Source organism: Zootermopsis nevadensis, unplaced genomic scaffold, assembly GCF_977971745.1.
Source record: "Zootermopsis nevadensis isolate Lab colony 2312 unplaced genomic scaffold, Znev_1.0 Znev_ptg000010l, whole genome shotgun sequence".
Taxonomy (NCBI): Eukaryota; Metazoa; Arthropoda; class Insecta; order Blattodea; family Termopsidae; genus Zootermopsis; species Zootermopsis nevadensis.
Genome location: NW_028259142.1, coordinates 13,626,093 through 13,646,543, shown reverse-complemented (window position 1 = coordinate 13,646,543; position 20,451 = coordinate 13,626,093). Strand labels below are relative to the sequence as shown.

Here is a 20,451-nt window from a genome sequence, read left to right as displayed (position 1 = left end):
AACAATGTTGGTGTAAACCGCACTTTCATGGAGTCTCACAAAAAAAAGTCTGTCGTATTGAAGTCTGGTGACCGTGATGGCCACGGGACCACGACTGATACAACACTCGGGTTGATACCAGCCTAACCACTTCCGTACAGACAATGACATGCCCCAAAGCACCATCGTGCTAAAATCACACCGTTGTTGCATGAGTAGCTCAACATCCTTCAACAATTGAAGTAAGTATCTACGGAGAAGAGTACTCCCGCGCCGTAGCCGCGCGGTCTGAGGCATCATGCTTCGGACCGGCGATACGGAATGCGCGCTGGTTCGAGTCTCGGGGGAGAAAAAAATTTCTCGTGAGCTTTCGACCAGTGTATGGGACCGGTGCCAACCCAGCATCGTGAGGAAATTGGGGAGCTACAATGAGTAGCGTAATCCGGTCAGGAAAACTAGCAATGGCTGGGGGTTCGTCGTGCTGACCACACGTCACCCTATATCTGGTTGGATGATCGTTCACCTCTGCTTAGGCATGTGAACGTGAGACCAGCAGTCAAGCTAGTCGGCTTTGGCTCTCTGGAGCAGTTACGCCACGGATTTAATTTAATCTACGGAGAAGATGCAGCTACTAGGGACCAATAAGTTTTGCTGGTGAAATGCATGGATCAAGGAGATGCTGTCTCTACATGTTTGACGGCTTGATGCATCATGCAAACTGAAACAGCCTTGAAAAAACACGTGCTCTTGAAACTTATCCTGCGTAATTAACGGAAACTTTTCGAGAGCTATGCGTAGACATCACATAGAAAAGCCTTATTACAAGTAAAGTTGGTGTAAATGTCCACATATTATGCTTAGGCTTGTATGTTGAACGATCTTGATGAGCAGGTGAAGTTTCAGGTTTTCATAGCTACGAATATGAAGATTACTGTCTTGTGAGATGTTCTTTCAACATCTCGCATGCATGTAGACTTAAGGATTAATTGTTTGAAGGATGTTTTTGTCACGAGGAACTGCCGAAGGATAAAAGGAAGAACAGAACAAATGCTACAAAATTCATAATAAACACTATATATTTAGTCTTATTTTGTATTTGTAAATATTGATTATAGTACATAGTCTAAGCTTGAATAAGGCAAAATTTTACTTGAAATGTAAGGCCCGATAATGGACAATATAATTACAGTTCTTTTTGAAGTAGTTACTTCTTAGTGAAATCACGCTCATTATTGCACTTACATAAACTTTTGCAGTGTCATTAGATTTTTATAAAATAGATGAGAAACGTGGCTTATGTATAAAAGTAATTTATTTAATTGCGAAACAAACAAGTACTAAACTTTACAATTTGGTATCAGAAATTAAAAATCGAACTGTAACATTGTAAAACGTAAATTTGTTCCTGTGCTTAATTGAGCATCAGACCATGGAAACGTATGGAGAAGTGGGCGTACACTCAACACTGTACTCGTAAAGTATATAAATAAGACCACTTTTTAAAATTGTATTGATTCAGTTTTTTGTTTAGTGCATAAAGAACAAGTATGTGTGTGTGTGTGTGTGTGTGTGTGCGCGCGCGTATAGAACCACACGCAGAACAAGTAAGGCAAGATTTTTCGCTCACTTTTGGACGCTTCGTATGTTTCGCATATCCTGAGTTTGCAAGCATTTTGCACTGATGAACAGAGCCTAAATAACAGATTACTCCCCAAAACCGGTCTAAAACTGGTATTTCTATTTATAATTATGTGTATTAGAATACCCCTAAAAATACTTGGACATCATAATTTAATGTTCAGGAAGGATATTTTAAGAATAAGGTTTCATAAGTTAAAGATAAAAGTTAAGCTGTCTCAGTGTCTATGTTCCAAAGCATGGAGGCGTATAGGGGCATGGAGATATGTTATTTTGCTTAGAATGAGTTCAATAAATTTATCTTTCCTTGAACATTTCATGAAAATTTGAGGAAGGAAGAATGATTCTCATTGAATATTGAAGGGAAGAAAATTCCACTTTGAATTCACTTGGCATATATCAAACAAGTCTACAAAATATTATTTCCAAGAACCACAAAATGTTTAACCCTCTTAAAGTTAACATTGTTTGTTCTAAACTAGGTTGAAACATTTTAATGTTGTGTTATGGAAGTCTTATTAGAATTTAGATTTTTATTGCGTATCACATTTTACAACTTCTCTTCTAGAGAATTGTGTTTACAGTCATGCATAGAGTTTACGTTATTTCAAATGATATGGTTTCACCTACCAAAATCAAGGGAGCACACTTTGCATCGTCTGGTATAAAATGCAGCCTCTACTCGATTTGAAGATGGCTGTCTTCAAACTCCCCTCTGTGAAAACCTCAAATGCTACTCTACTCGATTTGTTTCTTGTGCCTAGATTTAATAACAATAGAGTCGTAATGTTTGTTTTACCCTTTAAAACCAAGCGTGCCACTTGCTTTAACAACCAATAAAGCTTGCAGCTTGAATTTATATGCTTCGTATGTTTCTCAAGGTAAAGAGCGATTATTCCCTTAAACAGCGTTAACCACTTGATATTTGTAATTATGAGGTGTTGTGATTTCTTTGAAATACGGGCTGAATCCTTAGATATTATTTAGACAAACTTCAGCTTCAAAGGGAACTCTATAAAATCTGCTGCATCACTGTCTCCGAAGACATTATTTTAAGAATGTAGTTGCAGTGAATGTTGACTGCAGTATGCCTCCATGTTGTTTCCATGTCTCCTACTTGTCATGGTGGTATAAATTAAAGTTAATTGCAGAGTGTACGTCAGATGTGTTCTTGGGCTTCGTATTCGCTGTCGTCGTTCATACGTCGTATGTGTTTCCCAATGTTTTCCGCTTCTTCAACTGTGTCTGGTAGTTTCACGTTTAGAGTTTCAGGGAAGTATAGAGCCAGTAATCCAGAAAACACCGACATGACTCCGAACATGAGAAGTGGAAGAGATTCCATCACCTCATTCTGGACATAAAGAGGGATACATCAATAACTAACACACCGACCGATTAACTAAATCTAAACTCACACCAACATCTACAACTAACAAAGTAATTAATTGTCCAGTTTAGTAACTAAGTAGACCACTAAAGAAAGAAATAACATCCAAGTCTTGTCCTTTGGTTTAGTGGTTGGAGTTCAGTGTACGACTTTGTATTTTCGGGATGAGCCGCGTCGAATGTTAAAAGTTATCCGTCGTTTCGGCAAACATTGTAGTTACCATCTTCAGGGTTAATATGTAATGTTTGTGGACTTTTGGAGGCCTCGTACAGGGCAAGCAATAGGTGACGAGTTGGGTTTGATCGTGCTGATTTGTGGAGCGAAAGAACGAGGTGATATCGAATTGGAGATGATCATGTAGTTGAGGAAAAGAGGCGATTAAAGTACCTACCGATGTAAAGAATTAAACTATGGAAATGGAACACAAAGCTTGTACAACACTATGAAAGCCCGAAATTCCTTGGAATGTCCTAAGTTCCTCATTTTATCCCACTTACGTCCAAATAGGCAAATTTTCCTGAGAACTCTGTTCCAAGAACATATAATATGTGTTCTCCTTTTTTTAAAAAAAAGAGAGCGATCATATTTACGCAAAGCCTGATTTACACATTTTGCTCGGTCAATAATTTTTCTTCACTGACTGATAGTTGATAGTTAAACTAAACTTTATAAAGATAACTTTAATAAAATGAAAATGTTCCGATCTGTAATTAGACACGTTAATATTCTGTTCGACGTTTGTACGATACCGACCTTGTAGACTATTGTAATTCTAATTAAAATCTTGTTTGGTGGGAGCATCTGATGTATTGTAAACGTATCTGTAGTTTCTCACGTATGATTTAAATAACGTGAATGAGGACAAGGTCATTTCCGTTCCTGATAGCTATTAGCTGTTGCTGCTCATACGTATATTATCATGTATGTTCACAGCGTAAATGAATTCCAAGAAAATATAATTTTGAACCAATGCGAACAACGAAACATAGCCTGTACAAAAACAGAGATAATAATGCTTCTCAAGAAAGCCTCTTCTCCATGAGATTCGTTAAGTAGTATAACTGAATCCTACTTTATTGGACTGCTGTTTGCTTCAGTCGTATAAGTGGGGTAGGGTGGGGAAGTAAGAAACAGACTATTCTGGTTGAAGACTGTGATAGGGGTACGGATGTATGTCCGCGTTTCCAGGTTTGTTTGCAACTAAAAGCTGTAATAATGTGCCTATTGTTTTCGTTAGACGTCTGTCCGTGTGTAACAACTCCGCCGAATGGCTTTTGTCAACACATTCAAATTTTGGTTAAAATCAATCAATAACGGGTCATTTACATGAAGATCTACGCGAATTCCCGTCTATGACGTAACTAAAACCAATCGGAAAGGTAAATCTCGGCGAATCGATACATCATGCGTAGGTTTCTTAATTTGTTCTAGGTTTTTATTCACTTAGCCACTATTCGCCTTACCAGCAACGGTGTCTGTGGTGCAAGAATGGAACCGATCTGCCCAAACATGACGCAGGCACCTAGCAGGGAGTGCCTGAGTTGTGTCGGGAATAGTTCTGCGTTGTACACATACATCACCGTATAAGAGATGGTGATGGCGAATTTTCCAGCCAAGAAAAGCAGCAGACGTACCCACTCCAAGCCTGTCGCACACAGAAAATTGCGCCTTATGTAAACTACAAAAGGCTAACACCTTACTGACAAGTTGATACTCAGTTAGTCAAGAAAAAAACTTCTGTACGAAACACGAAGATCCGTTACCGTGTTCCCTAGAGCCGTAATTCTTGTCTTGAGCATTCCTTTAAAGTCCATTTAATATTATCCTCCGATGTAAAATGAAACGGGTACTTAAATTTGAGGAATTAACAGTGTACTGACAAGGGGCCATATCTCCTGTTAGCAGTAATTTTGATTTTGTCTCTAATTTACATGTGGACCTATGTTCACCGAGTCCGCATGGGACTGTGGGTTTTATTACCGAAAGCGAATATAGTTTTAACTTACTGTAAAACGACTGTGAAGATTAAATCTACAAAAAGTACAAGAGTAGGTGTAACGTCGAATTATTTTACTTATGTTAAACTTCTTGTTCCTATCTTGAATTTGAGTTTCTGACGACAGTGATGAATTCATTTATAATCTTCTGAGTTCTGGCGTCTTGAAATTAGTTACCTGCGTATTGGATAAAAATATCGCCTCCATCTTCTAGGCTCTTCTTACTTCAATTTCACTACTGGAAAAACTGAATCCTGAGATCTTGTGTAATAAACTGTTATAAAGCTAAAAGAGTGTTAAATATTTGGAGAAGCTTCAATGTTTTGGCGATGGTTGTAAGTTATCTGCAAAGCGTGCAGTAGCTTACGGTAAACAAACACGGAGCGGTGTCTTGTTAAAAACAAAAAAATCCTCACGTACACAATATTGTGCTCTTTGGACCCAGAAATTTTCAAAAACTTTACACCACGTGTCTGTACACACTCGTTAGATAGCAATTATGTCACAAGATCGTCTTAAATACATTTTACCTCCACCTTGCTCCAGGAATGAATGGGTGTAACAATTAGGCATCTAATTGGTGTTGTGAATTTAACCAATCTGGTTCTTGAACACGTAACATTCATAATCAGATTACGAGAAGCTCTGTGAAACATTTCGCTAATAAAGTACTATTTTCGTTACCAAATAAAAGAAGGTGTGAAATGGTTTACACGAAAGTATTATGGCAGTATAATTTTGGTAGCTCAAAAAGAACCCTCCAGAAGGAAGAAAATAGGACCTACGGGCGCGAACATACAGGCTTACTTTGTATTTTCCAAATGCACTCCTGGAAATTTTGTATACACTGATTTGGCCTTGGCAGGGAACCAGAAATTGATATTCCCTTGGATTCGTTAAACAATTGTCAAATATTGTAAATCTTAATAAGTGTCGATTTATTACACGACGAAGTAATGTCGGATTTATAATTCAGGAAAACATGTTCGAAAAGCAAACTATCTCCAACATTTTTAATGTTCATTTCTACTGCCAAATTTAATAGATATTAATTCTGCGTTTTAGAAGGTTGCACGTTCAAACAGACAGACGGATAAGACTTCTCCCAAATGCGATCACTCTTTGCACTTCGTGCAATAAACTGTAAAAAAACGACAAGTATTAGAATTATTATGCATGGAGAACTGTATTTCGGGTCGAGATTTGATCCCGGGACCTCTTAAGTACGATGTAGGAATACCAACCCCTCGACCTCGATGTTCGGTGTTTATCTTGATCAGGGCAGGGCCCGATTGCGAGATCTTGTGAACGCTGTAATGGCAATGAAACTTCGTGTTTCACAAAAGAAATTTCATCACTACCTTCTTAAGAAGGACTCTACTGCTGAGCCATCTGCAAACAACGGTTCGTACGATCGAGGAAGCTTTCAGGTATAATATTACCGTCAAAGAGAGAAATGAATACACGTGGCCAGAAGGACGGTACTATTATACTTGAAAACGTCGGTCTTGTCCTCATCTTGCATTCGAATTCTTGACATGGTTGAACATTCAAAAGATCGCTCGCTACAACGAACAGCGACAGACTTGTAAGCAATGATTAAACTAAAGAAACAAACAAATTGGTCGTAATGTCAAAGAGAATATTCAATGTGCGCAGAACCTCATTGCAGTTTCGCGTCAGCACCGCCACCCTAGAAGCTCGCGTCTCTTCTTCACTTTCGTTGACAATAGTTGCTTTTTACCTGGCGGTAGGAGTGCGAAGGCTGTGCAGGGGATGCCCGAAATTATGAGCGTTGAGCAAAGGGAGATTTTCCTTCCGAACTTCTTCAGCGATAAGTAAGTGGCCACGTACGCAGGTAACTCGATCAGAGCCACCAGGATGAAAGACGTGTACTTGTTACTGCCCACTGACACGGAATTCACTGTCAGGCCGAAGTATACGAACGTAATGCTGACCCTGAAAATTAAGGAAATATTCAACATTTCCTAGAACACAAAACTTAGCTGTCGTATGGTTACTACTCATACTTCTTATTCTAGAGGTACTGGGGTCAATTACGACCCGACAACCAGCTGTGCTGGCTAAGATCTTTCCTGGGCTTTCTCAATCCACCAAGTCAAACGCCGGTGTCATAACTAAATTAGGCCACGACCGCTTTCTTCCAAAACTTTTTCAATTCTGATCATCCTATTATTCGACGCCATATAATTTCAGCTACTGACAATAAATAGCTGTATCAATACCGTGCAATGTAACTACATATTATGTTTTCCTCCCTACGTGTTTCGGCTACTTCGAGCAACATTCAAGGAACTCACAAGGTTTTTTAAAGTATTAAAACTGTTACTCCATATAGATGAATTACTCCTTTATTATCCCTATCCCCTTTTTAGGTTCTTTGTGAAAAATTATATACTAATATATAAAAGAATTTAACATATTTTTCTTTTGAATTTACGTCAGAAATTCAGCGTAAAATCGGAGTGTGGCTTTGAGATAGATCCACTTTCCGAAATGTTGGTTTCCTGGTCAACAATGACAAGACTAATAGCGGGAGAGGACGTCAGTGCATTTAGTTCGTTATAACTAACCAACCAGCTCCATGGAACACAGTACTTCTTGAGAAGGTAAATAGTACATTCAGCTAGCCAAGAAATTGATCGACTTTTATGGAAACCAAAGGTTTGTTGTTGTGTTCAGAGGACCCCGCCATCAGTCCCTATTCTGCGCCAGGTTAATTAAATCTACACCGTTAGGACAGACGACGCTTACCAGCAAACGATGCAGACAATTAGTCTTATTAGTAAAGTCTTCGATCTGAAGACTTGTCCAAGTGCCTCTTTCCATGGACTTCCACTTCCTTCCAGGCTGTCCTGGGAATATTGTAACAGTACATGTAACTGACAGTAGAAAGATGTCTGTCTTCTGGGTTATTGCGCCGTGTAGTCTGGTAGAAGTTTACCGACGTTTCAGAGGTCCTTAATGCCTCCATCATCAGGGCGAACATCGCAATGACTTCTGAAATGTCGGTAAACTTTTACCAGACTACACGGCGCAACAACCCAAAAGACACCCATCTTCAGACTCACCGCCGTGTAAACCTCAAATCCTACATAACTGACAGTAACTGCTGAACTTCTATAAAACATCAGTATTCAAAAATTGTGACTTGTGGGCCGCGATGCACAATGGTCTTATGTTTCTTAAACACAGATTCAGCGCCACGAATCACTAGCTAAATTGACCATTTTTCGCTGGGGCTTTCTTAAATAAAACTGTAGGCCTACTGAAATAATAACATTGCGCACTCCTTATATCACACAGCGTTAATAAACACTTAATTAACAGATATAGCTGAATGTAGACCCAAATTAGAATGTTTTATACAAATCTTTAATAAATCTAATCAACAATCCAAACAAACCAGTAACCTCTTAATTAACACTTGATAATGCAAGAAACAATTACTGAATTATTCTTACTTAACATTAAATTGCAGCTCTTAAGAGAAAGGATGTGACATAATTATTATTTTATATTAATTAACTGCTTGCTGCAATCACACAGTGGAGTTTTGCTTGAACTGTTTATTCAAAGTCTGAAGTAAAGACTCACCTCACTGTCTTTATGCTCCAACGATGATCTGATCTCACTCATCACACGTTCAGAAAGGCGTACTCCATTTTTCTTAGCTGCATTAAGTATAATATCGGAGGCTTCTTTCGTTCTTTTCTTCGTCAGAAGCCATCTTACCGACTCGGGAATAAGCCTTTAAATGCAAGAAAATTAGGAATTGTTAAATTATTAATCTATGTGCTAATATAACTGAGATTAAATACACTTAAAATTATTCATTGTCAGGACCCTTTCCATAGTCTGTTCTTTAAAACCACGACGTTTCGGAGGCTGGTTCTGTCTCCGTCTTCAGGTGAGAGGTGCCTACTCTGCTGGGTCCCTTAGATAGAGCTAGTCTCTGTCACTGGACCCTAAGGGACCCAACAGAGTAGGCACCTCTCACCTGAAGACGGAGACAAAACCAGCCTCCGAAACGTAGTGGTTTTAAAGAACAGACGATGGAAAGGATCCTGATAATGAATAATTTTAAGTGTGAACTACCGTCGTCAAAATCTTTTAGAATTGAGATTAAACACCATTAAGCTCCTGGTCACTTCACTGACCTGTCAATAATAATTTGGTTTGTAAGATTGCTAATGTAATCCTTGTACATTAATAAAAAACCAAATTAAGCTAGTAGGAGAATAGCAAAGTACAATTATTTCAGCGGTATGTTATCAGACTTCCCTGCCTTCAATGGCCTCGACTGACTCAGGATAACTTCGGAGGACATGGATTCCTATTCGAAAGTTGTTCTCTCTGAGTCCCTCTATACGCTCCTTCAGTTTGGCCCTAACCTTTTGAATCACCCTGTATGTGTAGATATGACACGTAAGCAGAATGTAAACCGTGTGTTTGGCGAAAATAGAAGATACAGACAGAAAATGTGTATACCGACCGTCCTGCACATGTTCAAAGCTCTAGACTCTTCCGTTAGGTGAACTGTCGGACATGCTAACAGTAACTTACCAATAATAAGATATGCACAGTAACGACGGAAGATATGAGGCTCTTAGAATTAGCCTCCAGTTCTGTAGCCACCAAGCGATTATACCTGTCAGAGCTTGGCCTATCGCGTAGAACGAAGTAATCATAGTTGCTGCTAAGACTCTGGATCTTGACCCCACCAGCTCCATCCCTGCAACCACAGTTACAAGAACAGCACTAAGAACAATTTTAAGGACAAGTGCATGATTGTATTTGCATGGCGAAAGGCTACGCAACTAATTTAATTTTAAATTAAAATTTCTATACAGATATTAAGCAAGTGATAATAGGCTAGTTGTCAACATTAGCTGATATCACCCTTGAAGAGCATGAATTTATATGTGGAACCTAGGAAAATGGGCATGGAAATGAATGAAAAACATCCGCCATTTGTATATGAAGCTGTCAGCTGATCAAACACATGTTCTCTGTGTGTATATAATATATATATATATATATATATATATATATATAATAAAACATGTAGAAGGTACTGCAAACCCAGGTCGTGTATTGGCATACGTAACACACTGAAAAATATGACATGACATTTTTGACGATCGAATTCGAGATAGATGATTCCTGATGGCAGAAATGTTAGGATTATTATGAATAGGCCTGTTATAAATTATGAAAGGGCAAGGACTCTTAGGAGGAAGATGGCTCTTATTCATTTTAGGGTACAGCTCCAGCAGTTTCTTGAAAGGAATTAACCTTTTAAAGCCTAGTTTATACATCGTATACTCTAATATCCAACAGCTCTTTGTATTGAACATAGAGTGTCTTATTGCTTTCATGTGATTCTTAGAATAAACATTGATTATTTTCAGCATTAACTAACTAAATTTTATTATGTGTTTTCTTTACGGTAGAAACTGACTTATTAAAAATATTTGTATGAGCTTCAGAGGGTTAAGGAAAACCACCAAAGAACCTAAATCAGAATAGAAAATCTCCAGGTTGTGTTTTGAACCAAAGACTCCTCGAATACGACGTTGACGTGTAAACCGCGATGAATGAATGAGTTTCGGTGCGCAGAGTGAAGGTTACCCCCGCCCAACAACTTAGAATCTTGAGGTTCTGGATACCTCGAGAAGCCTCGAATCATTTCCTATGCCAATGAAGCAAGAAGCAAGTTCAGAAATGACTATAAAGTCGTTCGATTAGTGCAGCGTGAGGAAGTCGGTACTTTAGTCAGGTGGTTTATTGGTTTGTGCTGAAACACTTAAGAAATGCAGCTCTGCTGAAGGTCTGCGACACCGGTGTTACGTGCAACCATTGCGAAGTACGTCATCACGCATATGAAGAAGTTCTTGGCAAATACAAAATATTCACTAGATCCTTAACGACTGTACAGACAGGGTTTACTTTGCTCCCCGTGCTTAAAACAGCTTAACCATTCACATACTTTCACTATTAAGTCACCTTTAATTTTTACAGTTGAAAAGCAACGTATTATCAAAATATATGAGCCTGTTTTATTCACTGATATTTCTAAAAGTAAAATATTTCAAATTGGGACGGTACAGAGTTATGAATGAGAATCCTTGTGTGTAGCATATAAAGAGCGGAATATTTCAGGGCACATTGGTATTTATATGAGGCATCACTATGTATTGACGCAATCTCAAAGAGTGGGTTACCACAGAAGAAAATATTCCGTCCCTGATTTATCTACCTGTGATCTAAACCACAAGCCATTAGCTCTGTGCAACATATCTACAAAACATTCTTTCATTTTTCCATAAGCAGATTGAAGCATTAAAATATTGTACACTGTCGTGCGCAGTTCTCTTCCATTCTGAAAACAGTTTCCTTTATGAAATAGTCTTCAGGAGTACACAGCGTAATTACATAAACACAAAACAATATTCAAGCAGACTGTAGTCCATTAGATTCTTGGTGAGATTTCAGGTTCTGCCGGCTGTGAGTATTAAGATGGCTGTCTTCAGGGATGTAGCGAAGCGTAGTCGAAGTTTACAGACGTTTTAACGATGCTTACTGCTTTCATAACCAGAGTGATGAAGAAGGCAGTAAGCATTGTTGAAATGTTGGTAAACGTCTATCAGATTACACTGCGCTACAGTCCTGAAGACAGCCATCTTAATACTCGCAACCGTGAGAACCTTAAACCTCACCAAGAACATCCAAGAAGATAGTCATCTTCGTTAGATTCCTGTTTATAGGTTATATTTTCCGTGTTAAACAGAATCCGTGTATTTTTGCTGTTTGAAGATTTTCATAAGCCGCGCATTCAAGCAGCTGCAAAACCTAAGACCAAACATCAGTATATTTTTAATTAAACTGAAATAGAGATACGAACCTAGGACCAATGCAGAGGTGTAGACTCCGGTTCCGAGAGCCGGGTCCAGAAATTCGAAGAGAAGGAATATCTCATAGCTCCAAGCAAGAGATCGAGCCAGGCCCATCACGCAAGAAAGTATCATAGATACTATCAAAGTTGTCTTACGGCCAATTCTGAAAACACGGAAGAGGGCGGAAGGATTCTGTAGCATGAGAAACATATAGGCCCTACTTGACTTCTTAAATGGGATGTGAACAGGCTGACCGCTGTGGCGAGATGTTTGTTGGCTTGAGACTTGACTACGACAGAAACACTTTGCTGAGTAACCTATCTACTTAAGTCAATATTACAATAAATTAAAAATATATAAAGGAAATGAGAACTAATGCAGGAGATATTGGAATGTCAGATGTGTTAAATATGACTTTAACAAATATGTAATTCGTTGACAGAAATAATTATGCTTAATGTATTAGGGTATATACATATATATAACACAGTTACTGTAATATATTTAGTTTATAACCACTCTGTTTTAACTAATGCGCTGAACGATGGATGGAAGAAGTATTACGTTGGATAAACCAGGAAATCTCTAAAAGCAAAAATCGTGGCATTAGATGCTATAGTTCATCTATAGACGTATTTAGGTAGCATGACTTGAAAAATCCACGTGAAAATAAAGCTATTTAGTTGCCAATAGGAATATAACGTCAGATTTTCTAACGCGTGTTGCACTCATTGCTAGGGATTATCCTGTAATTAGTCGTTATAGACCTACATTTTATAACTTATTCTCAAATATTTTGTTCCATTCGGCAGTCTTATGTTTATATTCTCTACCTTTTTTAAATTATTGATTTTGTGATTGATATTAAAGGACAAAGTGTGAACTTATGGACTGGTTCCAACTTGATTAGGACAGGGTGTAGTGGCGGGCTGTTGTAAACTTGGTAATTATCCATCAGATTTCATAAATGGCGGTGAATTGCTTGATCTTCAGAGCGACTATCAGTGTCTCAAGGATTGCAGTCTATGGAGTGGAACGTGTAAATCTTCGTTTAAAATTTAGTCGTTCTCCGAAATATCAAATTTAAAGTAATGACCCTCCCCCTTTTCAGTTCCTCTACGAGTCTAAACGCCGGATTTTCGTCATGGTATCAGGTAATAACCCAGAGCTGAAATCGGGTTAAGTGTTCAGATCAAATTGCTGTCAACATTCTGAAGAACACCTTAGGTTTTTTATACCGTGAGCCTGGGTATATGAGAATGTACGTGGCGGAATTCAGAAAAGATGGTTCTGATACCATATATGTGGTAGGTCGTACATTCGAATATATAAATGAACCCATAATATAACTGAAATAAATGTATAAAAATATAAAATAGAATTTGACGTCATGGAAAACAGTGAGATTAGCATTGCTGTTTTTTATTGGGGGGGGGGGGTTCCCGGTTTCAAATTTTAGCCCGGAGACTAGTTATCCTGACTGAGGTTTCTTATGATTTTCCTTAGTCCCTTCAAGAAAATGCTGGGAAAGTACCTTAAATTAGTCCACGATAGATTTTTTTCATTCTTCCCAAACAATTTTATAATAATCATCCTATCATCTCACACAATATACCCGATACCCAGAGCTGCTGACAGCATCGTTAAATAAATAAGTAAATAACAAAAACAAAGACGCATGGAAAGCTATGGAGGACAATTTTCTCTGTGCTTAAGCGGCATACTCTGAAGACGTATGGGAGAACTGAGTTAAGTGGTGCATACATTATTAACCTCAGTACGAGCTACTGACTGGATAGTCTATTGAGATTACCTCAGAGCCTCTGGTGGCTAGTCATTCACTGTCTGAGCTATTCGATGTCATCGTGAAAGACAAAGCTATGGAGATTACTCCTAATATACTGCAACGCCGTTTATTTGTTTGAATGGTATCATTAATTTTTGTTGCACATATTTGTTATTTTAATATTATTTAAGGTAAAATTTAAAAAAATAAAATTACCTTTACTCCGAGACCAGTAGGGTCGCATGTTAACCGTGTTAGCCGTGTTTGCCTAACTAAAACTTTGAGAAACGAAAAATAAGTCATCTATCTTAATTTCGTGGTTCAGTGGTACTCAATACATCGGAACACGGCAGAACTGATCAGATAAAACGCATCGTTAGCCAGCTCCAGCCAGGCGTTGTTAGCGTTATTATATTCACGACACGCCCAAGTCTCAAATAACCATACAGAACACTTATAAAGCCTATAAATTGTAAAAATAAACTTGAAGTTTGCACCAATATGATGTGCTTCGTATCATATCTACAGCTTCGAGTCACAATTAGGTTCCGATTTAAAGAATTTATTAATCTAAAATAAAGTAATTATGTGTGTTCTTATAATTGTTTCAATTTCGTTATCGCACTTTCAGCGAATTGCCGAAAGAAATTCTAAAGCCACAGGACCCAAGAAAGCGTAGCCACTTCATGTTGTTGATTTAAGAGATGCTTCATGAACTGCAATTGACCCATCAATCATAAGCCACGTGTCTTGAGAGATGCGTTTTAAAGAATAAGGGAAAGAATCATGTTGTTGACCAGGAGACATTGCAGCAAGTCGTATAGATAGTTGCTGTACCAAAATGAACATATTCGTACACAAGAAATTAATGCATATGCAAGTATTGATGCCCAAAGGATTGGAGGATAGAAGACGAAATTGAACAGAAATATCTTGAAGAACGAAATAACATTCCAATTATGTATGAAGCACAGCAGTACAATGTCTTGGGGCCTCTGCAGAGTTTATCGCCCTTTGATGAGGACCCGGACTCTTCTTGTTGCTGTGTCCGATTATAGTGAACGACGTTTAACTATGTCCCTCGTAGCATAAATCCGAGTTTAAATACCGCTGATCTAAAAGACAGACATTTAACATGATCCTTAGTCAATTCTATCCTCCTCCCACCCTTACAGCTGTCTCCCTACAGATGGTCATCTGCATCTCGGTGTTCTAAGTTAACTTTTTTTAAAGACATTTCATTACCAGAATTTTGTGTGAATTTCCTGCCTACTCCTGTTCTAGCCTCGTGCTCAAACAATCATACCATCCTAGATTTCTAACTATTCCAACAATAAAAAGTTGCATTGTCCATCTTAGATTTCTCACCAGAATCCAACACTGGACCTTACCCTGAGGCATATAAATCTAGTCCGCACTCTCACATCAAATTTTCTTGTGGCCTTCTTTAATATTATCCTCCCATACATGCTTTCAACTTCTGAGTGGTCTCTACCATTCAGGCTTTCAACAAAATTTTGTACGCAATTCTCACTTTTTTCATGCATGCTACATGCCCCGCAATTTCATATTAACTGGTTTGTTCATTCTAATGCTTGGCTGAGAGTAAAATTTACGAACCTTCTCAACTCTGCAAAATTCGTCAGCCCCTTCTTACATATCTGGTCAGAAATTGAAATATCTTGAGTCATCGACACTTCTTAATCACGTTATGTATCTATAAATGTTACACTAAGTAGCGTCTATTAAGACGTATGTCCTTTGAATTGACATAATACGAAAGTAATGTCAATTGTGATGAGGGCTGTACAATTTAAAGTACTTAAGAGCATCTGTCAGAGTTCAACTGGCTTCATGCATTTACTCAAGTCCTGAAAGAACACTTGTTTTACTCCTGTCGGTTGTGGTATTTATGACCCAGATTTACACTGAGCTAATGAAATGGTTGACATCACAAATCATTAATAAAAACGCTAACTTAATTTTTGTAGCCACGAACGTATTTGGAGAATACATATATTCGGTTATTCTGCACTTTTTCAGCACGTTTTAATAACGTGTTTGATTTACGAAGCTTATATTTGTTAGAACATTAATAATGTTACCATTAGAACTGTCGGCAGTACAACAAATTTCAGGTGAGAGTCACTTTTGTATGTTACAATGCAACCAGATAGACATTAAATCTCGCTTGGTTGCCTACTAGAATCTGTAGATTTAATTACTTAAGCCTGAACAACTCACCTGTCGGAAACCACTCCGACGATCGATAATCCCACAAACTGCCCGATGTTGTTTACAGTACCCACCATTGTGAGCTTCCAAAGATTTTCTTCACAGGTTAGGTCCCACTGTAATGACAACAGTGATAATTAATACCAATAATAAAATTCATTTAATTTATTATTATAGTGCTTGCCAACAGCTGTGGTCAAAAGCAGGAAATAACTTTAAATACATAATAAATACAAAAAATTTACGTACGCCAGAAGAAATAAATTCTTTAGCATTATGCAAAGGAAATGTGTCCTTCAAGGAAACCGTACCTATTCCTATTATAATGTAAAGAAATTGTCATATGTTATTTGCAGTATTAGCTCTCTTGACTGAAGGACTGGGCGTTACATTGCTGTTTACTTTAAAAATGAAAGTGAAAAATTGATTTAGTTGGTACTGTACACGAAGCTTAACTTTATCAATGATAGAGCAGTAGCTCATTTTGTTCTTAACATTTTAAAAATAAATCGAGATGCTGTCTTCTGGTAGGTATTATTATTTTAAGATTTTGGAACAAACATAATTGCGAGAAAAGCCAGACTGATAAAATCGACTGTAACATAAATATGCGAACTTATTTTGAATATTTTAAAGTTTATTGGAATTTTCAAGAGCCAGCCATATGAATTCAGTCCACACCCCAGAAAACTATTTTGCCAAGATTTGTTTTAATATTATCATCCTGTCTACTCCTAGATATTCCATGTAATGTAGGCTACATATGTGATGCTGTAACTTATCCTGATTAGGCCTATCAAAATTTTATCATCCAGCAAACTAAAACCATGGTGCAGTGTCCTTGAGAAATTCTCGTCTTTTATGGTTTCAGACTGTTCATTATCATGTTTACAGGAGTCCTCAACTCGGTCGTGTCTTGATCTAATATGATCTAGTCAACTCCTTCAATCTTCTGCATTCAAGACACATTTAATTTTCATCTTTGAATTAGCCTTTATGTCCAGGTTTTACGCCTGAACACTTATAGTCTGCGCATTTACCCCTGCGTGCTACATGTTCCGCTCACTTCATCACCATAATGACAGGTGGTAAGGATTAACATGAACCCCCCCATGAACCTACAAGAAGACCAACACAAATGCATGGCGGTACAGCCTACCTCTCTCAGAATTGTAGTTTCTTCCCCGTCGTAGATCCACTCATCACATCTGATGACTGTACTGTTATCGAAGCTCTCTGGCGAGCACGAAGAGTAATTTCGTTGCGAATTTTCACTTAGGGCGGAGAAATTGCGGGGTGCGAACCGGCGACAGCGCCAGGGGACAGACCGCGAATCCTGTTGATGGAACGGGACGGCGTTCTGCAGCCATTCGGGCTGGAAAGTGGCCTCTGCCCCGTCGCATTCCGGAATGCGACATCTGCAAAAAAAAAACAACAACATAGAAGTCTGAAACGGAAACTTGCCTTCGGCTGGAAATACTAAGGCTAAACAAGAATTTAAGGCAAAAACTGTGTTTTAATATTTATTATTCTATATCCAGACAATTTTGTTCCATAATCTCTGTTTCCTGAATTTTATCTGAAGAGATGTGTTCGTTGGCATCAGTTCGGAATATCACCGTCCTGATTTAAATTTCAACGTCCGTGAGCGGTTTAATTAAAATTCGATAATTACTTTAACACAAGCCAAGAAATTCTGAACCTGTGTGTAGTATATTTTCTTTACGATCACTCAAAGTTCTATAAATGCATTAGGGTTATATGCAGTGTTACAGGGTTCAGACTGTTTGGCCGCGTTTTATCAAACTCGGTTTTTTTTGCTGATTTCGAGAAAACGAGAACATGCAAATAATCCCTGCCTTTTTAGTATGTCATAGAAAGCGTTGTACAGTTACAGTCTTCTCATGTAGATTGAAACAAACGTTATGCTTAATCGAATCTCATATTTTTAATACCGCCCAATGGTGAATTTTTCCTTTCTTCTGCTTGAATTATTTTCCATACAAAAATTCTTCAAAATTATTACTATCCTACAAGGTACTTTAAGTGTGGATGCACGTATTAAAACTTTTATGAGATATTTGCATATTGACAAATCGTGAGACATCGACTCCTAAACAATAAATAAAACATCTAAAGTTAAACAAAATGCTATTATATGTTATATTATGTATTTTATACATACATGTATATATACATATGTGTATATTTTATATTATAATATTATGAAATTACTACAAAAATATTTTTTTTACCTGTAATCGAGATCCCCAGCCGTGAAAATAAAGCTGGCCTCGAACATGGCCGCAAACAATATAGCCACACTGAGTAACAAGTAATTGGTGGCCTGAAATTTTCCGAAGTGTTTTACTTCGTCTAGAACTTCGTCCAAATCCATACTTCTGCTGAGTGTTCAGTGGCGTGACTGCAAATCAGAGTGAAAATCTTTAAATGACATCAGCAGCGACACGAACTAAGGGACAGGAAGCAATGTTGGCCCAGTTCTATAGATTAGCAGTGTTTATATATTATTCATAGAAGTAGTTTAAAATATGATAGTCAGTGATCTCCAGATATAACATCACAACTTGTACAAACAGACTTTTATTCCAGCGGGCATGCCAAATTTTCCTAAAATTTAAAACATTTGTGAAACATAGTACGAATTCCATATCACCGAATGTCGTGGTGTAGAAGCTAGCAATATGGCTTCGTATTCTGGAGGTGCTGTGTTCGAATGTCCTTTCGGCAAGTGTGATCTATTAGTTTCCTTCCATAATGCGAGTTCCTTCCACATCCTTTCCAATTCATCGCCCACAATATTATCCTTCCAACCAGCGCTATATAATCAATGCAGTTTGGAATGGCCATCAGTAAATGATCAGAAAATTTCATATCGGAACCTGGTTATAGATTGACGAACTGCTTTTTTCCCTAGTAACTAGGGGTTTGTAGCCATGGCTTAAAGGGGAACTATTGTAACCTGCTTTATGTGGTGTAAATTTTGTAAACTTTTCCAGAACGGGGGTTGAAATAAAAATTCCGGTTTTGGCGACCACATAACCAAGTATAAGCCTAATCTATGTTGTAATGAATAACTCACTGTCTCGTTTCTTCATTGAGGTCACAAGGAAATTAATTTAATTACTGTTCTTTAAATAAATTAAAATCTGTATACAATATAGCGTGAAAATTGACTTTCTACAGAAAGTGTCGTAACTTCTCAGGTCACTGTAGGTTGAAATATGTTTAATACTGTAAAAACAGTGTTCTATCGACTTTCCCACCCATCCACAGCAACCCTGATCGACGAAGCATCGTATATAATCGCATTTCGTAAGTGGTTTCTTAGAAGTGTTTAAGAACTGCTAGAAAATAATATTTCGTTACATTTATACCATTATTCACTCGATAAATCATTTTAGTGTTGTTTAAAAATACATTCAATCACCTTTAAAATATCTTGTCTTTTAAATAATAGAGGTTTAGCTATAATATTATGTCGACATGTACTCACCAGTCTGAGTGGAGTAACAAATCCTTTCACTTGACAGCACTGTCTGTAATTTTTCGTTTCATAAATTGTTAAACTGTTGGACACGATAAGTGTTCCGATTCCTGGGATGGAATCGAAATTTAGTTCGTGTTAAAAGTATATCCTATTCATTTGTGTGACGCTCTGGTTAAGCCACAGGCCCTTGAAACATTCTTCTCATCACGCCAAAATTCTAAGAATAAAAACAATTCAGTTGCCAGCACATGTTCATACCATTAACTTGAAGATCTTGACAGCAGATAGCACCTTCCTACTAGATCACACGTTTGTAGGCCCATATGAAGGAAAATAACGTAGGTTCTTTATGAATATTACCTTGTATCTGTGAAAGTGATTCGTAAGGCACAAAAATGGTAGTTATGCGTGTCTTTAAATTTCACGTAATATTGTTTTCAAATACCGTATTAACTGAAGGCCAGGCCGATGGTCGAATAAGTGAGACCATGGCCAAGCAACGCGGCGAAAAGACCGTGCAAATCACGCCGGCGCGACGGGGTAGACTGCCCTTTCCAATCGATACCGACGACCCGCTGATTCTTGGCTTCTGCATTCGGGATTGTCACGATTCACTGTGTGGGCTGTGTTATTCGTTTTAAGGATCTGCCATTTCATGTGTTACGGTGCAGCACATTTATGTTCGACGTGTAAAGAGACTGTCATCCACTTTACTAGAAATTAGTCTAATTTATTTTCATTTCGTCCGTATGCTCGTGGAGAAAATGACAAATGTCGAGTGGTTATCACACCTGCTTCGTAATTCGGGAAGTTCCAAATTAAAATGTTCAGCCCGGAGGCTGTCGATTCTGACAAGGTCCTTGGTAGTTTTTGTCTATCCCTCCAAGACTGTGACTTACGTTCGTATGGAGCCTGTAGGCATTAAAAATGTCGCCATCCTATTGATTCATCGTATTCGGTGTAGCAATGGCGGTTTAGAATGGTAATACTTTCCAATC

General features: G+C 38.0%; 2 protein-coding genes across 7 annotated transcripts in view; one reads left to right on the top strand and one right to left on the bottom strand.

Moving 5' to 3' along the window:
• The window catches only part of LOC110841493 (lysine-specific histone demethylase 1A), a 502,755-nt gene that overhangs the window by 9,639 nt on the left and 472,665 nt on the right, over positions 1–20,451 (top strand). The window lies entirely within an intron of this gene.
• On the bottom strand, positions 1,038–19,993 carry LOC110841494 (organic cation transporter protein-like). 3 transcript variants are annotated; one of them, XM_022087111.2, is made up of 12 exons: positions 19,814–19,993; positions 19,460–19,670; positions 18,198–18,367; positions 17,102–17,360; positions 15,952–16,058; positions 11,930–12,084; positions 9,589–9,757; positions 8,620–8,773; positions 7,777–7,877; positions 6,746–6,960; positions 4,468–4,649; positions 1,038–2,968 (listed from the first exon to the last, which is right to left on the bottom strand). In XM_022087111.2, the coding sequence occupies exons 3-12, from the start codon at positions 18,338–18,340 to the stop codon at positions 2,777–2,779; spliced, it is 1,677 nt and encodes a 558-aa protein (XP_021942803.1). In that variant the 5' UTR covers positions 18,341–18,367; positions 19,460–19,670; positions 19,814–19,993; the 3' UTR covers positions 1,038–2,776. The 3 variants fall into 3 exon arrangements, with proteins under 3 accessions (XP_021942803.1, XP_021942801.1, XP_021942804.1); XM_022087109.2 differs by having other exon boundaries at positions 19,460–19,993; XM_022087112.2 differs by lacking the exon at positions 11,930–12,084 and having other exon boundaries at positions 9,674–9,757; positions 19,460–19,992.

What these genes read in the sequence shown, in the direction of transcription:
- LOC110841494 (XM_022087109.2), bottom strand. Translation starts at nt 18,340, where the DNA reads ATGGATTTGGACGAAGTTCTAGACGAAGTAAAACACTTCGGAAAATTT. An exon ending in CTGTGCATATCTTATTATTG is followed by an intron (nt 8,774 to 9,588) that starts GTAAGTTACTGT and finishes TTGCATTTAAAG; the next exon opens with GCTTATTCCCGAGTCGGTAA. An exon ending in CACCACAGACACCGTTGCTG is followed by an intron (nt 2,969 to 4,467) that starts GTAAGGCGAATA and finishes CTTTATGTCCAG; the next exon opens with AATGAGGTGATGGAATCTCT.